Here is a 23,808-nt window from a genome sequence, read left to right on the forward strand (position 1 = left end):
ACTGTTTAAGGGAACTACAGCGCTCTAATCCAAGTCCTCAGGCAAGGAACTGGCTAAAGGGCACAGTGAAATAAGAACAAATCTTCTGGTACAAACATGGGAACAACAGGATTTGTACTTACCTGGGGTTTCCCTTCCCTGAGCATTAAGATCTATAGTTTTTGGTGAAATAGTCATTTCAGCTTGCTCACAGCCCGCTGAAAGATCACACATCACTGGCAGCAGGGAACTGCTCTGACCCTGACTATTCATTCCATGGCCAGCACATTGCAACTTTAGCTCTACCAAATTGTAATGTCTGAAATGTCCTGAGAAAAGATACAATGATGCCTCCTCACAGTCAGAAAGTTTTCCTAACTGAGGAAATCCTTCTGCTGCTCTGCTTCCACAAGCCCAGAGGGCTGGCTTCAGGGTTATGCTGGATTTGGGGACTTTGCACAAATAATCTTCCTAGACATCGTACAAAAATCCACAGAGCAGATCAGCACAGGAGGGGAAGAATTAGGATCATCTCTTTAAAATCAACACTTACACTGTTTTTACTCCAGAAAAGGATGTCACTACAACTGTGAAGACAAGGGGTATCTGAATTCTGAGTGCAGAATTCTCAGCAGCAAAAGTTCCAGTTGTAAAATTTATCAGGAGAGAGAGCACAAGGTATCTCTTGATACACACAAGATTAAAGAGTTTCCTGTAGGAGTTGAATATCACTCAGTCTGTAAAACCCATAAGGATTTCTGATCTCACATGGCATGGAGGTAAATATTCTTTCCTTCTCTGCATGGAAGAGATCTTTCAGTGGGAATTTTCAGTGTGTTTAAAGAATTTTTTATGTTTTGAGTTTTCGATGCAGTTTGTGCTGAAGCTCTGCAGCTTTATAGGAAATTTCTGAAATAATCCACTGCTGAAAATATGTCTGCCACTTGACTTCAGAATTATAGGTGCAAAAGCCTGGATTAGTTCTACTGCAACATGTGCTCCTACTATTAATTCAACCCTTAAGTGCTGGGTGTTATTTTTATACTCAGGTTTGTTAGCAGATAGGTAAAATCTTCCATGTCATCCAAAAAGTCTTATCTAAGCAGTTATTTTCCCTTTTTAATCCTACAGTGGGACAGATTTTAGATGGAAATGACGGGAAAGATTTTATGAGCTATGAAAGGCAGCTCTTGGTTATTAGCTCTATAGGGAGCTTCTCTTGACACAGTTTCTGGAATAACTTCCAAAGGTTCACACTTCTTCCTCAAACCCACTCGTCTTACAAACCCCTGCAAAAACCAGTTTGGAAAATTGTGCTTAGAGAGGGAATAACTAAGAACTAGAAGTCCAAGCAGTTGTGTGCACCCCTGTATGCCATGTGGGGGTACCTCACTTGGCTCTAACAGAACTACGAGGTCTCTTTGACCAAACAGACACGGTTTAGTTTGGTTTTTTCTGCCAGCCTTCCCTTTTAAGGGATTCCCTTAAAACATCACTCAGCTCAGCTTGGCAAAAGCCTCCTAAATATTTACAGCAAGTGCCACACAGCCCCTTGGTAAGAAGCTACAGGCAGAAAGTTTGGGAGAAGAGATTTAAAGCTGCTCTGCCTGTTCTGTGGCTTGCAGTAGCGAGGTCTGGTGAAGTCAGGGCTAGGTCCTTGTTTTCAGTTTGCTGCTTTTGGGGCTGGGTATCACCTTCAGCATGCATGCTTCACATAGAGGTTTAATTAAAATTTATTAATAAGGAGCGATGATGAAGACACAGCAAAAACATGACTATCTTCACCAGTGCTGCCTGGAAATAGGAAATAAAAAGCAACGAGTAAACAGAGTCTGACTTTCATCACCTACATTCTTCTAAAGCATCTGCCCCTCCAGGCACTGATTGTACTTTGATCAACAGAGAGAGCTAGATGTAGGAACAACTAAACATTGTGGGATTAAGGTTGGGGACGTTAATTACAGCACAGCACTTGCTGCAGAACACTTTGCACACCAGGTTGGTACATACCGATCATCATCGTCTGCATGAGCGTTAGTGCCAGAGGTGCTTTGGAGTGTGGGCAATCCCTCTGTAACCCCCTCATCTATTGAGCCTAGGCAAAGAAAAAAAGGGCAATTTAATGCAAATAACTGTTCAAAAAGGATTGGGGGGCAGGTAAATACACATTAAGCTTGCTTTCCCAAATCTCTGATAGATGCTGCTTCCTGGGTGATAATAAAAGTGCCTTGGGAAAGTAATTTAGAACTCCCAGAAGCAACTTTTTCCAAATCAGCTTCTCTCTGCACAGATTATCCAGTGAATTGACAACTCAATAAAGGGCACATATTTGGTACACCTAGAAAAAGGAAATGTTAAATACAGTCAGTTTTCAAAAGACATCCAGTAGTAGCACTGTAAAGCAGAAATGTTACATTCACCTAAAGGGACTATTCTGTCAATTTTTCAAGACTTCCTGAGCAATCAGGAGTTCAAACCTGCTACACTAAATGGCTTCTGTGTTCCAAATCTTCCATAAATATATTAATTGATAATGTCTTCATTTATCAATAAGCAGCTGAGACAGGAAGAGCCCTCTGGGAAATGAGAAATGCAACACAAAAGAGAGCAAATACCTCTTAGAGAAATGTATAAACAAAAGCACTCCAGAGCTCTGCTCAGTGCACCAGCATTGGGGCAAATGTAGTTCAAGGGGCTTGGGGAACAGAATGCAATGGAAATGCAGCACTAAAACAAACCCACACCTTAATTCACTGATGTGGCTGTTGCCACACCTCTCATCACCTCTGGGAGTTTGGTCAAGCCTCTGATCTCCCCCTCTGAATACGAGGACAGATGGGGAAGGAGATTTCTCTCCCTACCCCTCGAGAACAAACAAAGCACAGGACAGTGCTACGAGCTGCTCTTGCTGCTGTGGTAAAATAATTCTGCTTTCTAAGAGTGGGGTACGTGAGCAATCTGAATTAGGGAACCCTAAAGCTCACCAGGAAAATCAAGTAGCATTAGGTGTACAGTGGCAAGTGTGAGACAAAAGAGAAAACGAAAGAGAAGGAACAAAGATGTGAAAAGTAAAACAGAAAATGTGCATATTCTGTCAAAAAGAATGAGAGATCTGAAGTGAAAGATTCTTGTCTTAATGTGATGCCATGTTATGGGGCCAGTGACGAGGAAAATTGCATCTCTGGCAGCTTCACAATTAGTAAAATCAAAACCTTTGGTTTTGTTAAGAGGTGACAAACTATGCTTGGGAAATTCATCAACTAAGCAATCTATAAAGTTACAAAAGTTGATCCCATTTTGATTTATCCTTCTTTCTTATTAAATATTTAAATGAAAGTCTACTGAAAAACAAGCCTAACTGCTCTTAGGTTTAATTTCATGCCTTCACCTCTGAAATGCCAGAACTGCCAATGAATTATGAGAGTATCTTCTCAGACACAGCTGGTTTTGTACCCATAATGACTTATTTATCAAGTCCCTGCTCCATGTCTTCTTCTGTATTATAAAGTGCTTCCAAATATAATAAATTGCAAATGAACAATTCTTAAATTTCCCAAAGAGTGAATAAGAGCTTTCTGCATATCAGAGAGAGAGGCAAGAATGCTTTTGTAAGTGCACTATAAAACACTGAGATAAATATATGCAATTATATGAGGAAACTATGTTCAGGGAAGAAAAAGCTGTACTTTACCAGATCTTGCTGCCTCCATTTACTGTTCTTACATTACTGCATAAAGTAATGCATCTTTGGGAGGTAAAAAGTGCTTTCTAGCTACAAAGTGTGCTGTATCAAAACTGTGCTAAAAAGCAAGAACACTGTTTCCCTTTACAGCAAAACATGAATAAAACACATTCTGAGGATGGTTATTATGCCAAGACCACTAAATATTAATTCAAACATATTCAAAGACAAAGAGCAGATTTGTATTTTAAAGATTTTGCCCTGGCATATTTTTCTTCTCTCTGCAGCTGTTTTAAGGCAGAACATGCTGTACTAAATGCAATGACAGATATTTAAGTTTAAAAATTATAATTGCTAAAGCCTGAGATTCTCTACCCCATGCACACAAAACTACTCATCTGTAGCCTGGAGTTTATACCTAGTTTGTTCTTTAAGCTGCCTTGGTGTGATATTTATTTATATATTTATGATATATATCACTTGATATGCTATTTTTAACTTTCCCTAATCATTATTGCTACTTGTTCTATTTTGTCTCTGATGATATAATTACTTTGATGAAATAATTTGCATCTTTTATCACATGGCCCTGGCAAACTCTTTCAGTTCTGACTATAACGAGTTAAAAACTGAATCAATCAAAACCTGGTTTTGAACAAGGACCTCTTTTCCTGGTGACTCCCCAGCAAACAAATAGTTACTTTTAGTTTTTAATTTATGCACTATTTTGGCAAACTACATTTAAAGATTTAGAGTTAAACTATAAGATATTAAGTCTGTTTCTCAACAAAGGTAAACATCCTTGTCCCCAATAAAGAAAATATTTTCATTTGGAAAAAGTATTACAACCTAAAACATCAACACGTGAGCTGTAAAAACTGGAGAACAACCCAACAGCAAAGGATGGCATAAATGGGAAACATTTTTATCTCTTTTTAGTGCCTATTACCTGAACAGTTTGACACTGATTGTACATTGCTACCCTGGAAGGTCAGCCTGATCTCACCTCCAGAGAAGGCACAGTGTTGCACTGACCAAAGCAAGCAAATAATGCAGACTACAAGGCTACAGCTAATTACTTTGTTATAGTTATTTATTTAATTAACTGGGGCAGCCTTTCACGTACACGTTATTTGAATGATGCAGAGCAGTACATTTGCCATTCTTATGGTCTTCAAACAGAACAGACTTTATTAAAAATCTTTCAGTAAACAAACTCTGCTGAGCACAGATCAAGCCACTTGAGAGTAAAACAGCTGACTTGGGCAAAATTTTGATAATTAAACTAGAAATACTGCAAAACCTGTATCTTCTGATTTACTAAAAGCCATTCAATGCATTCTGTGCAGAGGAAAAAGCGGATTGTTCCAGTAAACTTTAAGTATTAGCTCTTAATAAAGAACAGCCTCCTATAAGAACCCAAAACGGGTTTCAAATTGTCTTTCATGGAAAAAAGATTTTTCTCAGCAACCAGCAGCATTTGAAGAAGCAACTTGAGAATCAAATCCCAGAGAAATGGAAAGATTCTCAATGTTATGACTGTGTGGTTTTATTTTTGTCTGGGGCATTAAGATGACAGTGTTTCACCACTTATTTTGCAAATCCTCTTACAAAGGCTCTCTGTCACGATTATACAAGATTTGATGTCTGATGCAAAGTACTATTCTAACCCTTTGTGGCTACAGGCACAAGCCTTTCAAATCTGGTGCTGCAGCTCAGATGAGATCGTGCCTTTTGACACTAATGAAAGCAGAATTAAGTTTCCCCAGTCAGGCAACTAGAGGTAAAAAGGAGTTATCAACCTCTGCTGAATAAAGAGGGCTGCCACAGGCTTACCATTCTCAGCTGCCTTCTGCAAAGTTATTTAAAGAATTCCAAGTTTATGTGTAACATTTCATAAATCAGGGAAATAAAAGGGAGTTTCACAAAAGTAAAGCATGAAAACCCACGAGGCAGATTTCCTCCAAGAAAATCACCAGTGCTCATGTGCCTGTTGCTATATGTAACTCCAGAAATGCTCATACCTATAGATGAAGACTGAGGGCTGATCAGGAGATCTTCCTGCACCTGCTCGCTCCCTGGGACCGTCTGCTGGTCACTCAGGGAGCTCTGGGATGCGCTCACAGGCTGTGACACCTCCTCGTGAACCTCCTCGTCACTCAGCCTTTCCACTTTGACACGCACGTCTTCCTCGATCACCAGGGGAGAACTGGCTTTCGTGCTCTCACAAGTCACGTAATCCGTCATTCTCCTGTTGGACTCAGAGGGCCCAGGCATTTCCAAAGTCCTAGAGTTCTCCCCCTGCTTCACCTTTTCTGACTGAAGTCTTCGATCAATTCCAAAAGGAAAAGTCCAGGGAAAAGCTAAGGACGAGTCCACGGGCTGATTTCTGGACTCTGGGTAAGAAGTTGAAGGATTGAGCACTTGGGGGGAACTGGTTTGTGTGTTACACTTGAGGGGGCTCTCAGGAGACATAACGATGTAGCTTTTCCGCTTTCTCCGAGACTCCCGGCAAACGGGAATGGTTCTTTCCACTACACTGCACTCAGAGGAGACGGGAGACAGGCTGCCATCTCGGGAAGTGAAATTGCAGTTTGCACTGTTCTCCTGTCCCGCATCCAGCACCTTCTCCTGCTGGCTGTTGGGTGTATTCCATAAAATGCTGGACTTCATGAACTCTGAGCACGTGCTGGCCACGCTGAACATCTGCATGTAGCTGGCGGCAGCCAGCACATCGATAATGTTTTCTGTGTTAATGGATAGTGTCGCTGTGTAAGCGTATTCCAGGAGAGGGATGAACCCTGTCACCGTCACGTGGTGCAGGTCCAACACGCTCTTGCTCTCATCCTCTGCTTGGCCAACGAGTTTGGAGCGGAAGAAGTCACTGCAGGCTGCCAGAACCACCTTGTGTGCCCTGAAGATCTTGTCCTGGACGCGGATGGTGATGTCACAGAAGTGTCCATCATTCCGGAGCATGTTCAGCTTCCCCAGCATCTCCTGACTGTGAGCAGGGGAGTTATGAGTGAATGTTTTAACACCCATTTTTAGCTGGTTCTCTTAGCGTTCTTCCCACATACGACAGATCAAAGGTATCCTGAAATAAAGAGGAAAACTGTCATCTTCATCTCTGAAAGCAAAAGTCAAGTGGATTCATGATTACAAGACTGTATGAAGAAAATTAATCTGAATTCTCTAAGGCCAGGTTCTTCTAGGACCCAGACTGTGCAAGGGACTAACTCTACAGAAATGCAATGACTTACTTGGAATTTTCATAATCACAGGTTAAACTATTTGCAATCTATCCCCATCATCTTCCATACATCGATGTATCTGTATCTCCCTATACACATGGGGGTATCTCTCTCTCTCTCTCTCTCCACATTCCTGTTACTGCCCGCTCAAAACCAAATTCCCAACACAGTTCAAAAAAATGTTTGTAATACGACAAATACAGCATTTTTGAAACTATTATCTGTGTAGAAACCTGTATTTTTATTTTCTGGGCCCAGAAAACTATTGTTCACTGTTCTTATACCTCACAGATTACCCAATGTGTCTTTTAAGCAGAAAAGTCATCAGCTTGAGTCAACAAGGGTGCAGGAGTAAGCAAATCTCCCAGGGAAGGTATTTAATACCAGAAAAGCCTTAGAGAAACTACAGCATGAATTTTCAGAGACCAGAGTACAAACTAGTAAACATAAAACAACAGTTGCCAATAATTCTGATTTCCTGCTGTAGTGCAGGTATTGATTACCTAAAGCTGCTTTTAACAAATAGTTTTAGACTAGGATGAGAAGTTATTGAAAATTCATTCAAAATCACAGTGCATTATAAATCTGAAAGGAAAGTTTAAGTTTAAATCAAATACACATAAACTGGTTTTATATATGTGATAAATAAAACAAGGAGGGCAACTTCTTTCTTCTGAAAAACACAAACCTGCCTTCTTGGGGACCAGCTCTCTCCATGTGGGAGCAAATGAATGTGTTTTGGGCAAGGTCCTGATGAGAATGGCATGTTTGACCCCTGGATTTCTCAAAAAATTTCAGAAACATTTCACTGTAAAGGGAACATAAACCCCTGTGTTTCACCTCCTTAAGCCCCTTCCAAGCTTCCATGGAAGTTTTCTGTGTTGTACATGCCTCACACAATTAACATGATATAGAATTGCCTCACTGGTTAAACATCAACAACATTATTGGATTTGATTAGTTCCTGGAGTCAGCCAGCTTCTGCACATCATCCTTCTTTCCCTTTCACATAAAAAAACATACCATGCTTGCAAATGGCTCACGTGGAGCTTCGCAGATACAAAGAACAACTTCAAGTGTGGAACAACTTACCCCAAATGTGACATATTGAAACAGCAGCTGTCACAGCCCACCTGGTTCTACAGACATTTACACTTGGCTGCTTCTTGTTCCTGGGTTTTCACTTTTGATACTCAAACCCTTGCAGACAGAGGAAAACTAACTGTTCAAGAGAACAGATTAACTAGCACTTGATAATATATATAAAGTCTGGTGGAAACTATAAGGGCCATTTGGGTTTAAAATGAAATTTCACACTAGTGCAGAGGAAGAAGTTAAGCACAAGCAAAACATTCCCTTCACTGAAAGAAAACGGATCAACCTCAAGAGGCATCTGAATATGCAGACTGTTTGTTCTCCAGCATGAATCAAATGAAAAGCATATTTCATTGATCTCAGACCAAAACACTACAGCAAAATCTTGTAACAGAATATTCAGAAATGGCCTTTGGATACCCTTCCCTCTGAAATCCCAGTCGCTGCAGCAGTTCCTTGGCACATCAGAAGTCCACAAGCACTTCTGTTCAGCAGCTCATACAAGAACAATACATTCACAAGGACAAGCCACGGAATAATTTGGTACTTAGAAATAGTACCAATACATCATTATAAACAAGGAGAAAAATCTCAGAGAAATCCTCCCAGTTCCTACAGGCCCAAAAGACAAAGCCCATTTTCCTCTCTGTTCTTCTGAACAAGCAATGCTCATCCCTCCAGTCCCAAAGTCAGACCTTGATCCTGCTACCCTATTCTAAACCATTCCTTGTCCTGCTCCCCGCTTCCTGCCTCCTCTCCCCTCTTGTGGCTTCCTTTCTCCTTCTCCTTTCCTTTTTTGCTTCCTTGACCTTGATCTGGTTACAGAATTTAAAATAAAATAGCGGAAGTCAGTGATGTGCAATAAATTGATTTAAATTTATTACAGGAGCAGTGTTCCTGCCACGAATGTGGGATATTGCTCTGTTAAATCACTTCTGCAAAATGAGTTTCACCCTCATTGCACTGACACCTCCATTCAAACAAGTGGCTCCTACCCAGGCCTCAGTGTGAACAAGGAGCAGGCACATACATGCTATTTTCAGGAAAATCCAAAGGGTTGGGCTGAGGAGGGGGATCAGTATCAGTTCCTTACAGTTAATGATGTAGTAAAAACATCAAGTATTTTTAGAAGGTAATTTAAACAGTATGAAAATATTTTCCACATGAAAAGACGAGCGTGCTAAAGCACAGCCAGGTTATACAATGGTTCACCTCTCTTTCTAATCTTTCAGTGGCACAGGGCACTTTTACAGCTGCACTCCATTCACAGTGACCTAAGGGAGTAAAGTGCTGCATCATTACAGCTGCACCCTGAGTCCATCATCTCTGTGTCACCGCCACTTCAAAATAACACTTTGCCATGATTTATTTCCCATTCTCAGGCAGTCCCTGACAGCAGCTCTTGGACCATAAGGTGCAGGATGCCACATCCGTAGCGATTCCAGAACCAGAAACCAGAACTAAATATGCCCATGCCCTTGGGAATGCTGGGGTGGGGAGATCAAGGTGCACACCTAAACTAAGTGGTAAGTGGGTTGGAGCCGGAAAAGTTGTTAATTTTGGAGCCACAAACCACCGGGGATTCTCTAAGCAGGGACCAGGGATGGAATCACAGAGAGGGTGGCTTTTCCTTCCCAGCTGCTGAAAGCAGGGCTCCTCTTCCCAATCCCCAGGCACACACTTGTGCCCAGGCCCACAGCACATTTCAAACCTCCAGAGAAACACAGTGAAATTCAAAGACACTTCTACAAGTTTTAAAAATATTCACGGTGGGACACTTCAGTCCATATTTAATGGGCTGCATTTAACTTTGCCACAGACATTTACAATTGGAGAGAATGGTTTTTCCAGCATGCATTCCTGCCCTGGAAACATGTGAGGAATCACCATCACAGCACAGATCCGTGAACAAGGCGAGAACTCAAACACAAGCACTTCAGGGCTTCCAGAGCAAGGACAATTTTGTCCACTATTAGCCAAAAGCAGTCTGAAGGGAAGTGCTACCGTACCAAAGACTCTGTACAATTAATTTGAAAATTAGTTGGGGTTCTTTTTACTCCTAGGAGCACGAATGAACACCTGACCTTTAAGTGGTTTGGAGTAACTCAGCTCATTCTCACTGTTTCAAGGCTACTGAAATGCAATTTTTAGCAACAGCTACCACGTCACATACACTGTTTTGGGATTAAACAGGTGTCAAGTTTCTGAGCTTAGAAAGAGCAAAGATGAAACTGTACACTCTAAGTGTAATGTTATAATGTAATGAAACTGTAAATGGAAAAGAAACTATAATGGAGTTGAAAAATATCGCTTATGTGACCTTGTGTACTTCCATGTACACAAAATTTAGCTCCTTATTCACCTGCTGCCTAATGTTATGGCTCAAATCACTGGGTTTGAAACATGGTATCTATAATAACTTTTTGGAAGCGTCAGTGAATCAAACTCACAGAGCTGTCTGCATTCAGTTTCTCACTTAGTCACATCATTTCAAAACAAAAGTAATTTTTAGCACCACAAAATGACCACCCCACCTTTAACCTCTCTATCCTGACCCGTGGCAATTTACAGCATGAAAACATCAACTTTTTCTGAATACGGAAACCAACAGACTTCATACCACTTTGCAGCCACATAAGTCCTAAAAAGATTAGGAAATTCCCACCCTGGTGCTCACCAAGCCCTCAGATACGTTCATCCAACTGTGAGCCCATGGTGTAAATCCAACCACTGGTTGATTTACTATTATTAATTTTTAATGCAGATCACTCCTTGGGCATTGGTTAGAGCAGCATCCCATCAACAGCAGCAGTCCAGACACAGACAAATCTTCCACAGGGATAAACGTGTGACCTGGATAATTTTATCTCTGTCATCCTCTGCAGTACACAGGTACCAGCACCCCTCCCTCCCTCAAATTAACTGGTTAGTATAATTAAGTACAATTAAGTTCATAATTGAATCAGAACAGCTGTTTCAATCAGAACAAATTTCAAGTTTGCTATTTTTATTTCTATCTAAACACACATCTGTTTCCCAAAAGCAGCTGGCCTAATAAAAGGTACTATCTCCACTATGAATCTTGCCCTGCTTCACTTCACAAACTGCTGGCCACAGCTACTACACCATTCTAATTTCAAATCAATCAACAGCACTTTCTAAACTTTATTTAAAAACATATTTTAGGTCAGCAAACCCAGTCTGACCTCAACCCACTGCCAAGCCTGACAGTATTCATGTAAAAGAAAAGGCAAACACGAGGTTTCTGTGCTCAAGATGATGTCAGTTCGTAGCATTCACTTTGGTGCTCTGGAATCTCTGGAATGCAAACCTGTAACCTTTGGCTACAATGGGTGAATGGACCAGGGAAATGGCCCATTCTGGGAAGTATGCAGGGCTTGAGAACCTCAGTTTCCTCCAGGAGAGCAGACTCCAAACGTGAGTGCACAAAGGAGCCAGTGTTAAGGCAGCTACTGCATAAACACTGTTAATTTAAACCTGAAAGAGATGCCAAGCTCCAGCCTGTACTGGGAGTGAGGTGATGCCATATCCTGCAAAAAACTGGGAGCATTCAGTGCTGGGGCTGACCTGGTCCTTGGTCTCTCAGTTCAGGAACCAGACTCTGACTCTCCAAATCATTTCACTGAAATATCCCAGGACACTGACACTGCTCCTGTATCCCTTTCCTCTCAGCTTCTCAGAAGAGGCCTATTTTCAGGCACTTTCTGTTTTAAAGAGTTTGGAGGTGTTTTGTTCTTGGGCAGGGCTCAAACTGCACATTGAACAGTCCCCTGGGAAGATCTCTGTCTGCCCAGCAAAGAGTGGCTGATGACAGGTTAGTAACTCCAGAGAACTCCACTTGGGAACTGGAATAGAAGAGCAATTTCACCTAACAAACGGAAAGCTTGAAATACTACAACCCACCTATTTGTTGTTAGCAGTTAATGCTCCCTTTCACAGCAGAAGGCATATAAAGAGTGTGTTGTGCTTTCCCAATTTGCTCCAAAAATACTGCATTTGACAGGACCATATATTTTGTAAAGATTGGGGTTTTGGCATACCACTGTTGACAAGCTCATGTGCCAGAGCTTTTGAGGCCACTGACTTCATGACCATTAGTGTCGCTCACAGAGAGCATTTGTTGTGTGCTCTGTACTCACCCCACAGCCTGTTCCTTTGTTCCACGCTTCATTTTTTAAATTTTTTTTTAAAAGGGTACTTTCCAAGGATGCTACAGTGGCAAATTGCTTCAAAACCAGCCACCTCTTCCTCTGAACAACTCTTGGCAAAGAGACTTTCCAAATTCTAGAATTTAGATCTTCCTAAATTTTAGGTATAGCCCACCAGAAGCTGCTGCTGAAGGGTGGCAGGCTGTACTCCAGAACTAGACTTCAGCTCCATAGAGGGAGACTAAAATACTATCAAGGAAGCAGCCATGGTTCAAACTGATCCAGGTCAATGTAAACAACCTACATAATTTTCAGAGGCTCTGAATGTTTATTACTCCCAGAAACTGCATTGTACCAATAAGCTCCTCTCATCCCCGGATTTGAAATGAATTTGTAAGCATTTAGCTAAGTTTCTTGTGAGTGCTGTAAGAGCTGAGGTTTACAAAGTCAATGCATCAAGGCTGCAACTCTTCACAAAAAATTGCTGAAAAGATTTGCACCTCTGGAAATCCTGAGCTGTGACAGGGCCCACCATAATTTTTGGTAGCAACCAAGGTAAACCTCTTCAGGGCAGCAAAGAGATAAGGGCAAAAGCACACTATTTCTTTACTGTAAGTCCTCCAACAGACCAGGTACAGTGTTTATCTGCAAAGGACAAGGCAAAAAGCATCCAACTCCTCTTCCAAACTAATTACTCAGGAAAAAAGCAGGCCCAGTGTCCATGAAATACATGTTTTGTATTCCTAACAGATCTCCTCAGTTTCCTCAAAATTAAACCCTGTAATAACAGAAAACAAAAGCTTTAACTGTACCATGCCACAAGAGGAAAGCAGATGTGTGCGGCCATGGCAAAGCCCCAGCTCGCAGTTACAGCTCTGACTCACACTGTCACTGCCATCGAAAACATTAATCTTTCATGGGGGTAGGAAAAAACTGACTCAGATCATGGAAAAATGCATTTGCATGATGCAAATCTAGTAGGTGTATTTTAATTCTCAGGGCTGGTAGAAGCATAGAGACAAGTAGTGGGGTGCCAAACCCATCAATTTACTCTACAAAATGGTTTTATTGTAAGTCGAGATGGGATGTCAGCTGCAACAGAACACTTCTGAAAGGATAAAATTAGAAAACATTTACATACACATTTTAAGGGAACAGTACCAACAGACTTTCCCCAAGCAGAAGAGCACAGATTATCTTAGACTGGTTTGCATGACTGGAACTTCAGCTGAGTGTTGAATCCAGGAGCTGATACCCCTCCTCTTGGAGGTGCCAAGGCTCCCAGCCACTTATCACCCCTTCAATTTATCACTCAAAACCAGCCACTGGTTTTGGAACAATGCCTTAATCACTGTTAGCTTTTTGAAAAAAGTTAATCTAATTAACTGCTTGATGTATATTCCCATACAAGAGATAGCAAAAAATTCTCCTATTTTGGCATTCTGTTTTAATTCTTACCAGCAGCAAGGTGTAAGATATGGTCAGACACTGCACCACCCTTGCAATCAACTTCTACACCTTCCTAGTACTTCATTTAACTTCCCTTGCCAAAAAATGGACAACACCTTAGCATGTACTTCCTGTTCCTCTGTGGTTTTGCAGAATTTTTGTACTTTAACACCATGGATGCTAAGCACACCATCTGCTGTTAAAGCAATACAGACCAAGAACAAATCAGAAGTATTTGCTTAATTCCAAATATCTCAGTTGTCCTCATTCAAAACTGTAAAACTTGAAAAAAAGGTTTACAGTTTCTAAAGTGAGATGACCAAAGTCTTCCTCATGTCACAAGACTGCCTTAGCATATAAAAGTCAAAAAAACCCCCGAAAGATCTACTGCAATGAAAAAGACGTATATACGTGTCTACTACTTTTAGTTTAGAGTATTAAAACCAACACAAAACACATCCCAGAGCTCTTGTTCCTGTACTGTGAGGTCACAACAAAGAAAAAGCTGAAAACCGTTAGTTAAACCATCATGGTTTTTCAGGAGTTGATGCTTCTACATTTAAGGTGAAGCACAACGTGTCTTAGGGATTTTTGTTTGTTTTCCTGACTAGCCATTTGCATGGAAATTAAGAAGCTGGACGTAAAAATTCAGCAGTTGTGTTCTGACAGTGTGAAAGGAAATATTAGAAAGCCTGTGCTTTCTAATATGCTGATAGGAAGAATTACAGCCTGCAGAGGAGAGCCCAGCACACGGCAGAGGATGGAAATGGTGTGCATCCAAACCAAACCAAACCAAACCAAACCTGTCGATCACAGCGACTTCACAAACCTTCAAAAACCTCCCAGCGATGGAACAGAACAAGGCACAGAACTTACCTATTTGGGCTGATGCATCTTCCAGAGTGTTTCTGCAGCGTGTATCTGTTTGAAACACCCAGGCATGTCCTAGAGTGGACAGAGTGGAGCTCTCCCATCTGGCAGAATTAAGCACTCATCTGCCTGACTGTCATAATTACAGATTCCAAGGCCACACTCATTAACTTCACCAGCAGCCACATACTTGCAGCAGACTCTCATGCAGCTCTGGCTTGTCATTTCCTCATGAAAGTGACACTTCTAGATTTATTCTTGTCCCTTATCAACCCTTATATATGGCCTACAGGAGGGGGCCTGCAAGACTTTCTCCTGTCTGATCTCAAATTGGCAGGAGAGTTTAATCCTACCTCAAGCCTTTCTTTCTAATTTTTATGGCAGGAATTGCACATCAGTTATGTCTCAGGCAAATGAGGGTTCTGGTCTCTGCAGCTGATGGGCTCACAGCTGCCATGAAGCAGGTCTAGAGTGGGAAGCCAATACACAGATAAATGGGGACATTATTAACAGCAGAAATGTCACAGAGCTGGAATTTAAGTCATCCATAGTGAAGTTTCTACTGCTAAATGCTCCTGTTGGCTTCAGGGCAATGGAAATTCATCTGTACAGCTCTGTAAATGGCCATGGCTGAGCACAGACCCTTCTGACTGATGGGAAAAGCTGCGAGTTGGCAACAGCTTGTAATCCAAATGCTTGGGAATCACTGAGAGCCGACCTGGAGCTCTGTACGTAGGCACTGAGTGTGCTGGATTAATGCAGCAAGATTAAAGCATAGCTACAACTCCTGGCCCAGATAAAACTTCCAGATTAAATGTCCCGTTGTAGGTGTGTAGAACATGTTACCACTCCTTTCATTAGAAGTCAGTCTAAAAGTGTTTCCATTAGACACTGCTGTGATTAAACACTGATACTTTAATTCTCAGGGAAAAGGTGTCAGTGTACCAGGAGCAGAGGCAGGACTGTTCAAAGACTGCCTCATTTTGTGGTACACACCTGCAAATAAGCTTGGCAACATTAGCACTACGATAATTTTGTCTCTCAAATATTTAGTGTACAAGGTCTGATTATTAAAAAATATAAGATGTTTTCATCTCTCAAAGATACATGATTGCAGGTGTTTGTGTACAACTGCAGAAATCCAGCCAAAAGAAAACAAACGGAAGAAAAAGAGAATGAAGAATAAGAAAACAAACAGAAATTGGGATAGCACCGGCGTTTACTGAAGTTGAAGTATCTCAAACTGAACTGATAATGTATTTTTCAGAAAAAGAGGAAAGGCCACCTATGATGAGAACTTCATTAGATGTTTGACTAACATGACAGAGAGAGCTATTACTGAAAACACGGAGATGAATGGACAAACTGAAGGTGAAGAGCCAGCTGAAAGAAAGTAATTCACGTACTTGGAATAACAAATTAAAGAATTCACCTATGAAGTGCCATAAGAACTTATTTTAGCAAAGATCTCCAAGACACTGCCTCAAAAAATGCTGATCAAAAGGTTAAGATGCATCGTCAGCATAACACACAAAAACAAATGACTGAGAGCTGGAGCTCCAGGAACAGAACAAAATTCATAGGAAATCCAACAGTATGAACTTAACACTTGACATGATACATCAGGGAGCTAGAATGGACTTGAGCTGTAAACTGGTAGCTAATGAGTTAACAGTGACTTTGGAGTAGGATCTCCATACTATTGAATTAAATTAACAGCTAAGTAAAAGGCACACAGAACACCAGCCTACTGCAATGCTTCATTTTTTGCCAGGTATTTGTCAATATCTACTTTAACCTCCTGATAGATTCTCAAGAAGGGGGGTTTGGTGTATTTTTCTTCTCTGTGCAGCTGTCCCTTAATGTGTCTGTAAAGTAAACTGTGCTTAGATCTTTTCAGAGCATCTTTACCAGGCGACGTTTCACAAGGGACACCGCAGCAGCTAGGACGAGTGCACTGAGCAGCACAACAGCTCCTAATCTCAGCATCTAATTAAAAGCAGAGATTACAATAATCAGGGCAGGACAGTAGTGCCTGCTGTATGTAAACTGATCTGATGCCACAGACTGCTTTTATGCAACAGTAAGATGTTTCTTGAGACCATTTACAGATAGAGAAAGAAGATGTATGTCCTTTTTTACGACTCTCTACCTTTTAACATTCTGTTCTCCAAAACCCATGTGTCATGCAACAGTGGTACTCTGAAATAAGATTTATCTGGGGAGAATTGTCTTGTTTTCCTCAGCCATGACAGTTTTTTGAGGTTTGGTGTGATCATTTGAAGTCGTCTCTTTTGGAGAACAGAATGTTACCATTCACTACTTCAAAGGACCTAGATTTAACTTGTTGCCTTTTTGAAGCTGCAGTGTAGTGTAGAAAGTTTATGTGCCTAATATAGCTTTCACATGGTTGAATAAGCAAACCAGATAAATGCCACCTTCCCCAGCCTCTGCTGCTTTAAACTTTGCATTGTAGGAATCTCACATTAGCATTCCATATAACACATAAAAGCACATTTTCTGACAGCACTTAAAACTGAGGCTCGTTTAACAATATGAGCAGTAACTGTGAAAAGGTCTTGTTCCACACTGAATTTCCTTTATTCTCATAATTAAAATTAATGTGTGAACTTCACTAGTCAGAGTGTTTTGGGATATTTCACAGCAGATTCACTACCCTGTACTTTTGGTTTTCACCAGTTCTCCAAAAAAGCACATGAGCAAACTACTAAATGTGCCATCAACATATGAAATAAATCTCCATTGGTTTTTTTTCTTGGTAGAATAAAAGCAACAAGTGAATTGAGTCCTCATCATATCCTTATGCAGGGAAGCGCCTCAGAATGTAATCAGATTATAGCGAACAGACTGATGTGTTACAGCCCTAAGGCACACATTCAAATTTAACCACGCTTTCCGTGACAGTGTTCGTGCATAATTTTTATGTGATCTCAGTAACTTTTTTATACTTTTGCTCCATGCAAATTCAGGTTAAATTCTTCCCGAATTTCTTAGTGTAGAAAAGCTGTTACATGACCATTTCCCACTCTGTGTAATAAAAAGCGAGGCTTCAGTTTTATAGTCCCTGGTCTTTAACAACAGTACAAAAAAGCCCAATTGAATATTAAATACTTTTAAGTACTGCAAATTGCCAAAAAATGTCCATATATTACTTTCATTTGCACATGGCAGCAACTGCTGCAACCTGCTAATTTAAACTAATTCCAGAAAGCTATTTTTTCTTGTTTTACCATGGCTACCCACAGCATTTGAGCCTTCATTTTCAGAAGCTCTGCAAGCATATTGACACAAAGTCAGGAAAAATATACATGATGAAGACTGCTCAAGCCAGCCTCCCAAATTAGTCACAAAAGCAAAAATTTCCAAGCCCTTTCAGGTGATGGCATGTGGAAGTAATATCAGGAAAAATGGCACACCAAAGCAGTATGGCTCAAGATTTTCTTGGTATCACTCCTCCGCTGAATCCCTGAAAGAGTCAAAAAAGACAAAAATAGCAAAACCCTCCCTATCTGTGGTTCCCCACACATTATTTTTTCCTTTCCTCCAAGGCAAAATCAGGGCCTATCTGGGTGCATGACACCAAGAGCAGCCGAAGTGCAGAGTCCCTCCTCTCCACTATTCCCCAAACCATGCCTCCCACCTCACCGTGTTTCCTCCTGTCCCTTGGAAACGACTCCCTTGTCTCCTCCTTTGACAGATACAAATGACTGGAAGGCATACCACGACCAGTAGGTTTGTGACAACCAAATTTGGCTAAGTGCTAGTTTTCACTAGTTCAGCACAAAGCTTACCTGTCAACTGACTGGTTGTTTGAAATAGTGAGGTTTATTACACAAAATGACAGCTTTTCTCTCTCACTTTTTTTCCAGGAAGCATTACACCCTAATGAAATCTACATTAACTATAACAAACGATTTTTTCTGAAGGGCAATGCAAATCTGAACTCTCCCTGAAGCACACCAGCCCCATTAACACCCCGAGTGCTGGAAGCAACACTGAAGAAAAACCTTTGTAAAGAGCAGAAGGGAGAGATCAAGGCAAAGTCTCACATCCCGTAAGATCCGAGGAGGAGAAAAGGCACTGCTAATCCAGACAGCATGGACTGCTGCCAGCCAGTCAAGGTGTCACAGACATATAAACAACAGCCACCTTCCCAACGGAAGCAGCTATAAAGAATCCTGAACAAGTTCAAGCAAGGCAGGAATGTGGTTGTGTCATCACCCTTTCAGCACTACGTGTACCTTTATTTTCCTAATGACTCATTTATGCAGATAAATGCCTAAAAGGAGTTCTTCTTGGCTCCGAAACCTAAAAGTCCTTGTATTTATCCACAAATCACGTTATCAGGTGAGCAGCAACTCCACAGGCTGTAGCTGTCTGCCCTTGTATGGCCAAAGCTGGCCTGGCAGAACCATATCCATGATTTGTGCTGGGCATAAGGAGAGTTTTGGGGTTTTTTTTTTAACTTTCAGTATCTTTACTAACATTTTACAGAAACTTCTCACAGTAGGTATTTCAAAACAGGGGTATTTATCTGCTTAAAAAAACAAAGACAAGACGTTGAAAGAAAACTGCAGGAACTGTTGGACCACAGAGCTCCAACACTGTCAGTATCTGTCCCTAACACAGAAGTGTCCCTTAACCCACCAGTTATTCCCAAACCCATCAGTAATTTCGAGGACTCTTAGGTCTCCACAGGACATGGCATCTTCATGCTTCCAACGCCTTCCAACAGACTTAACTCTGGCAGGCATCCACCATGACTGTAATTTTTCCATAGTGCTCTCTTGGTAATATCCAAATACAAAATGCCTTATCAACTGCCATCTGTAGCTGTATTTATAAACAAAGATCTTCTTCAGTATCTGTACTTCCACTACAATATCTTTCACTACGATTACTATGTTCACTTGTACTTTGAATATAAAACATTACCCACAGTAAGTGTTTATAACGTTATCACAGATGAGCTACAAAGTATCCCTTAATTAGAAAGCCTATCTCCCTTTATTCAGTCTTCTTGGGTAAAGCAAGCCAGCAAATGGTATGGCCAAATCACCTCAAAACAATACAGCAGAGCTCAAAGGGAAAAAAAAACCCAAAGTGATGTAGAGCTGCCTCTGCAGACAGATGTACTAAACAGACTGGGACAACGCAGCCTGGAAAAGGAAAAGAACCCAAAGAGAGAAAACTGAGAACATGGAAACCTATAAAATCACAAATGAGGTGCTGATGGGAAAAAGATTCTTTACTCTTTCCCATACTACAAAAAGTAGGAGAGACTCAATGAGACCACAGTTTAAAAAGAAGCAAAAAACCCCCAGAAGCCAGGTATTATTTTTGTACAAATTGAGGGATTCATCACAGGGTATTCCATGGAAGCTCCAGGTATAAACTGTTCAAAATGTTTAGGCAAATCCCTCAAGGACAGGTCTGACAGGCACTGCCAGCTCAGACCCTCTTGCTCAGGACACCTCGAAACCCTGGAGTTGGGGATGATGACTGAGCTGTCTGGGGTTGCTCCTCCACTCATCCCTAATGATTTACTTCTGGCCACTGTCACAGACCACATGCTGAGCCCAACACACTTTTTGCAGCCCTTATTATCCCACCCTTTGCGTACTCTGATAAATATATTCACGTGCAATAATTATTTCCCCAGCTCTAAATTGGAACGCATTAAAAACATGCTATTTACAAATAATGCACAGTTTAAGTCACTTCCTTAACCTGATTAAATGGAATGTAAGAATTAAATGAAATGCTGAGCATTTACATTTCCTGTCATCCCATTTTATCAGGTTTGCAGCTCGTTTCCTACCACCACCATTTCATTTCAGCACCTTGCACAAAGCAGTCCTAGACATCTGCTTTCATCCAGAGAAACCATTAGAAGAATCAATTTGCTCTCCAACGCAAGAACAGTGATGGACTCCTATGTTTACTTAGCAATAAGCACACAACTATTTAATTAGATCTAGATGCTGGAAACTGCATCTTTGAGGCAATAGCCGCAGCCACAAAGAATGAAGCGTTTCAATTTGTTATATAAATCAATGTTTTCAGTATTTTTTTTTTCTGCTTGTAACTGCTGACTTCCATATGGGAACAGTGTCACAGGTATAGAGGCACATCTCCCACCCGGTTTGGCTCTTGTACTCTCACACAACACTTCCTCAAAGAAACAAGCAATTAAGTTGCTGCCCCTTCTCAGCCACATGCGATTCCAAGATTGATGTCGTATTTCAAGCGACAGACTGTGAACACGCTCTGCAACCGTGGCATTTAATTTAGAAGTCAGCACTTGACACATTGAAGTATTTGGAATTCCTGAAGTCTGGCTGTCTGCACAGTTGCATAATTTGAGCAGGGATAACCTACTTATAACCGGGAGAGGGAGAAGAATGTCAACAGACAATCCCTTCTACGTCAGGGGACATCTCCTTCCTCGTCACATGCCAGCAAAAGCATCACTGCTTTGTCACAGGTTGGCTTTCTTTTTCTTTAAACTAGGGGATTACAGTTCCTAAAAGGAGTGAAGCTACATATATCACCAGATGCTCTCCTAGGAATACACTCAGATGTTCTCAAAGCTCACAGAAAAACAACTTTACCAGACATAATGGATGTGGCCAGAGAAACACTGATGTGAAATACCCCACACAAGGGTGAAGGACCCAAGACTTGATGCTGGTCACACAAACACCTCACAAGGCACAAGCACCACACATCCATTCAAAGAAAGGCCATAAAGATACAAAACAAGTCACAGGATACAACCAAAACCAATGTCTGGGTGGTTGTTCACCCTCAGACAAGGGGGAAGCTGTATCTGCTTTTGATCCTCTTGGCAAACAGCTGAGCAGACCCTCCAAGCAGCACAATTCCCTACCGACACTGCAGAATGAAACCACCCCTTTGGAAAGTGCCAGAGTTTATGATTAACCTCCTGTTGCAACAAACATGGCAAGGATTCAGTTTCACTCTCTGACTGCTCCTCTTACATACTGCAGAAAGAATACATAAGGACACTCTCTCCCCTCCAAACCTCACAGTCACTGAAGCAGGAATTCCCTCACCCTGTAAACAAAACCAGGGCAAAACCTCCCAAGCATGATCCTCCCTCAGCATCCATGCATCATCCACCTGGGGAGACTAAAGTAGGGCTGGAAATTCCCTTCCCATGGAAAGAGACTGCTTGGAGTGTTTGCACCAATTAAAGCTTCGGATCAAAACCAGCTGTTTAAATAGAAGTAGTCCCAAGGGAGAGGCACTTAGAGCATTGTAACTGGTTCCTGGAATAAACAGTTTGACATCAATGGAGGCATTTACACTGGAAGAGCTGTGTCTGAGCTCCCAGGCTCAGCTTCACCTTCTTAAATAGCTACACTTAAACCCAGGCCAGGTCTCCAGGCTCATCACACCTTGGATCTGCGTCACATGTAGACACCAAGCTGCAGTAAGAGACCTCGAGGGCAGAAGAAAAGCACATTGCACTCCAAATACCCTGAAAGACTCCTGGATGCTGGTCTGCGACCTGCCTGCATAGGAGTCATGGCCACTCAGCATCACCTTGCAGGGTCCACAGAGCAGTGCCACAGGTGTGTCCCACATGTGACAAGTAACACATCACCTCGTCTATGAAAATATCCAGCTCAGAGCCAGGGATCCATTCAGGAGTGAACTGGGTGACCTCTACCTAAGTAAGAGCTGCCATGTGGATACCTGGTGGATACACCCTGAGAATAAATAACATAGAAATTTAAAAAGGGGAAAGGTAAAGCCTCATATCAGGCAGAAGCATAGAAAGAAAGCAGGGGCAAACATGTAACTAGGAACACTGAGAAACTCCCCATGTGGGCATGGCAAACCCAGAATATCAGCTGAGGACAATTATGGAAGTGGAAGACTTCTTGAAATACCACAAAATTGTTTGGGTTTGAAGGGACCTTAAAGATCATGTCCAACTCTCCTGCCACAGGCAGGGACACCTTCCACTGTCCCAGGCTGCTCCAAGCCCTGTCCAATCTGGCCTGCAATGTTCCCAGGGATGGGGCAGCCACAGCTTCTCTGGGCACCCTGTGCCAGGGCCTCACCACCCTCCCAGGGAAAAATTTCTTCCCAATATCCCATCTAACCCTGCCCTCTGGCAGTTTGAAGCCATTCCCCCTTGTCCTGGCACTCCATGGCCTTGTCAAAAGTCTCCGTCCTGCTTTCCTGGAAACCCTTCAGGCACTGGAAGGGGGTGTAAGATCTCAGAAAAAAATCCTGGAGTGGACAAATTATGTATACGGCCAGAAAAAGAGAAAGTGATGGTATTTTAGACCCATGGGATGTGCAGATACCTAGGAAGTACACAGACTACTTAATTGTATTCTGCTGGACTGCTCAGCAAAGGAAACTCCAGAGTCAAAGCAAAAACCAAGCTAGGCTTAACCTGAGAGTCTCACACTGCAGGATCAGCAGGGCCCAGGAAGGACAAGGGTGGAAGTTTCAGCCATGGAAGATTTAATAGCCAAGAAGAGATCAGAGTGGGTACAGGGGTGACCTCTCTGGCACGTGCAGCAGGGAAGTGATGGGAGCAAGCACGGGAACAGCTGCCACTGGGCATCTGTGGGAACATTCAAGACATGAAAGGACACACAGTGGAAACCTCCACATGCATGAGCAGTGCCTGTCTGCAGAAAGGCCGCTGGCCTGCACCTTCCCTGGGGTGTACAAACACACACAATGCGGGATGCACCAGCTTTTGGCAGGAAATCAGTGGGATAACCCTGGTGAGTGTGGAGGAGGAGACAGACATCCCTCATCAGTGGGCAGAACAGGCTCCACAGCACAGGAGATGGGCTGGAGGAGTCATCCCTTAGGATTTGGAGGAGGAGATGTCTTTCTGGGTGGAGAAAAAGTCAGCAGCTTTTTGCAGACAGGTAGGAGCCCCCTGAGGTGTGGGATTTAACAGGCTGTGCTGGTCAAGCACGGAGTTCATTCCATCTGTGCGTGGAAACAGGTACAGCAGATTTTGGGAGGCACTGGTACCCTGTGTGTATTAAATGAGACAACAGGCTTTTAGCAAGCAAGAAGCTGATGATACCCTCCCAGAATCTGCTGAGTATGTTTATATAGGAAAATGACTCTGGAGAGATGGAAGGAGAGCAGGAAAACACGAAGCGGTTCTTGGCAGATGAGCACTATATCACCCTCATGGTGCGTGGACACAGAGACAGCACAGCAGACCCTGGCAGATGGACACTAAGGAACATGCAGAAGGGGCTGTTGTAGGAAAAAAACAAAC

General features: G+C 42.0%; 1 protein-coding gene across 2 annotated transcripts in view; it reads right to left on the reverse strand.

Moving 5' to 3' along the window:
- ZBTB44 (zinc finger and BTB domain containing 44) overlaps nucleotides 1–23,808 on the reverse strand; it is a 36,773-nt gene that overhangs the window by 12,153 nt on the left and 812 nt on the right. For both annotated transcript variants that reach the window (XM_082297040.1, XM_082297041.1), the window contains exons 2-3: nucleotides 5,686–6,755; nucleotides 1,990–2,074 (exon numbers count right to left, since the gene is read on the reverse strand). In XM_082297040.1, the coding sequence (XP_082153166.1) occupies nucleotides 1,990–2,074; nucleotides 5,686–6,703 (1,103 nt within the window). In that variant the 5' untranslated portion in view covers nucleotides 6,704–6,755. The remainder of the gene's footprint in view (nucleotides 1–1,989; nucleotides 2,075–5,685; nucleotides 6,756–23,808) is intronic.

The sequence above is a fragment of the Coloeus monedula genome (genome assembly GCF_965178545.1).
Source record: "Coloeus monedula genome assembly, chromosome: 25".
NCBI classification, from domain to species: Eukaryota; Metazoa; Chordata; class Aves; order Passeriformes; family Corvidae; genus Coloeus; species Coloeus monedula.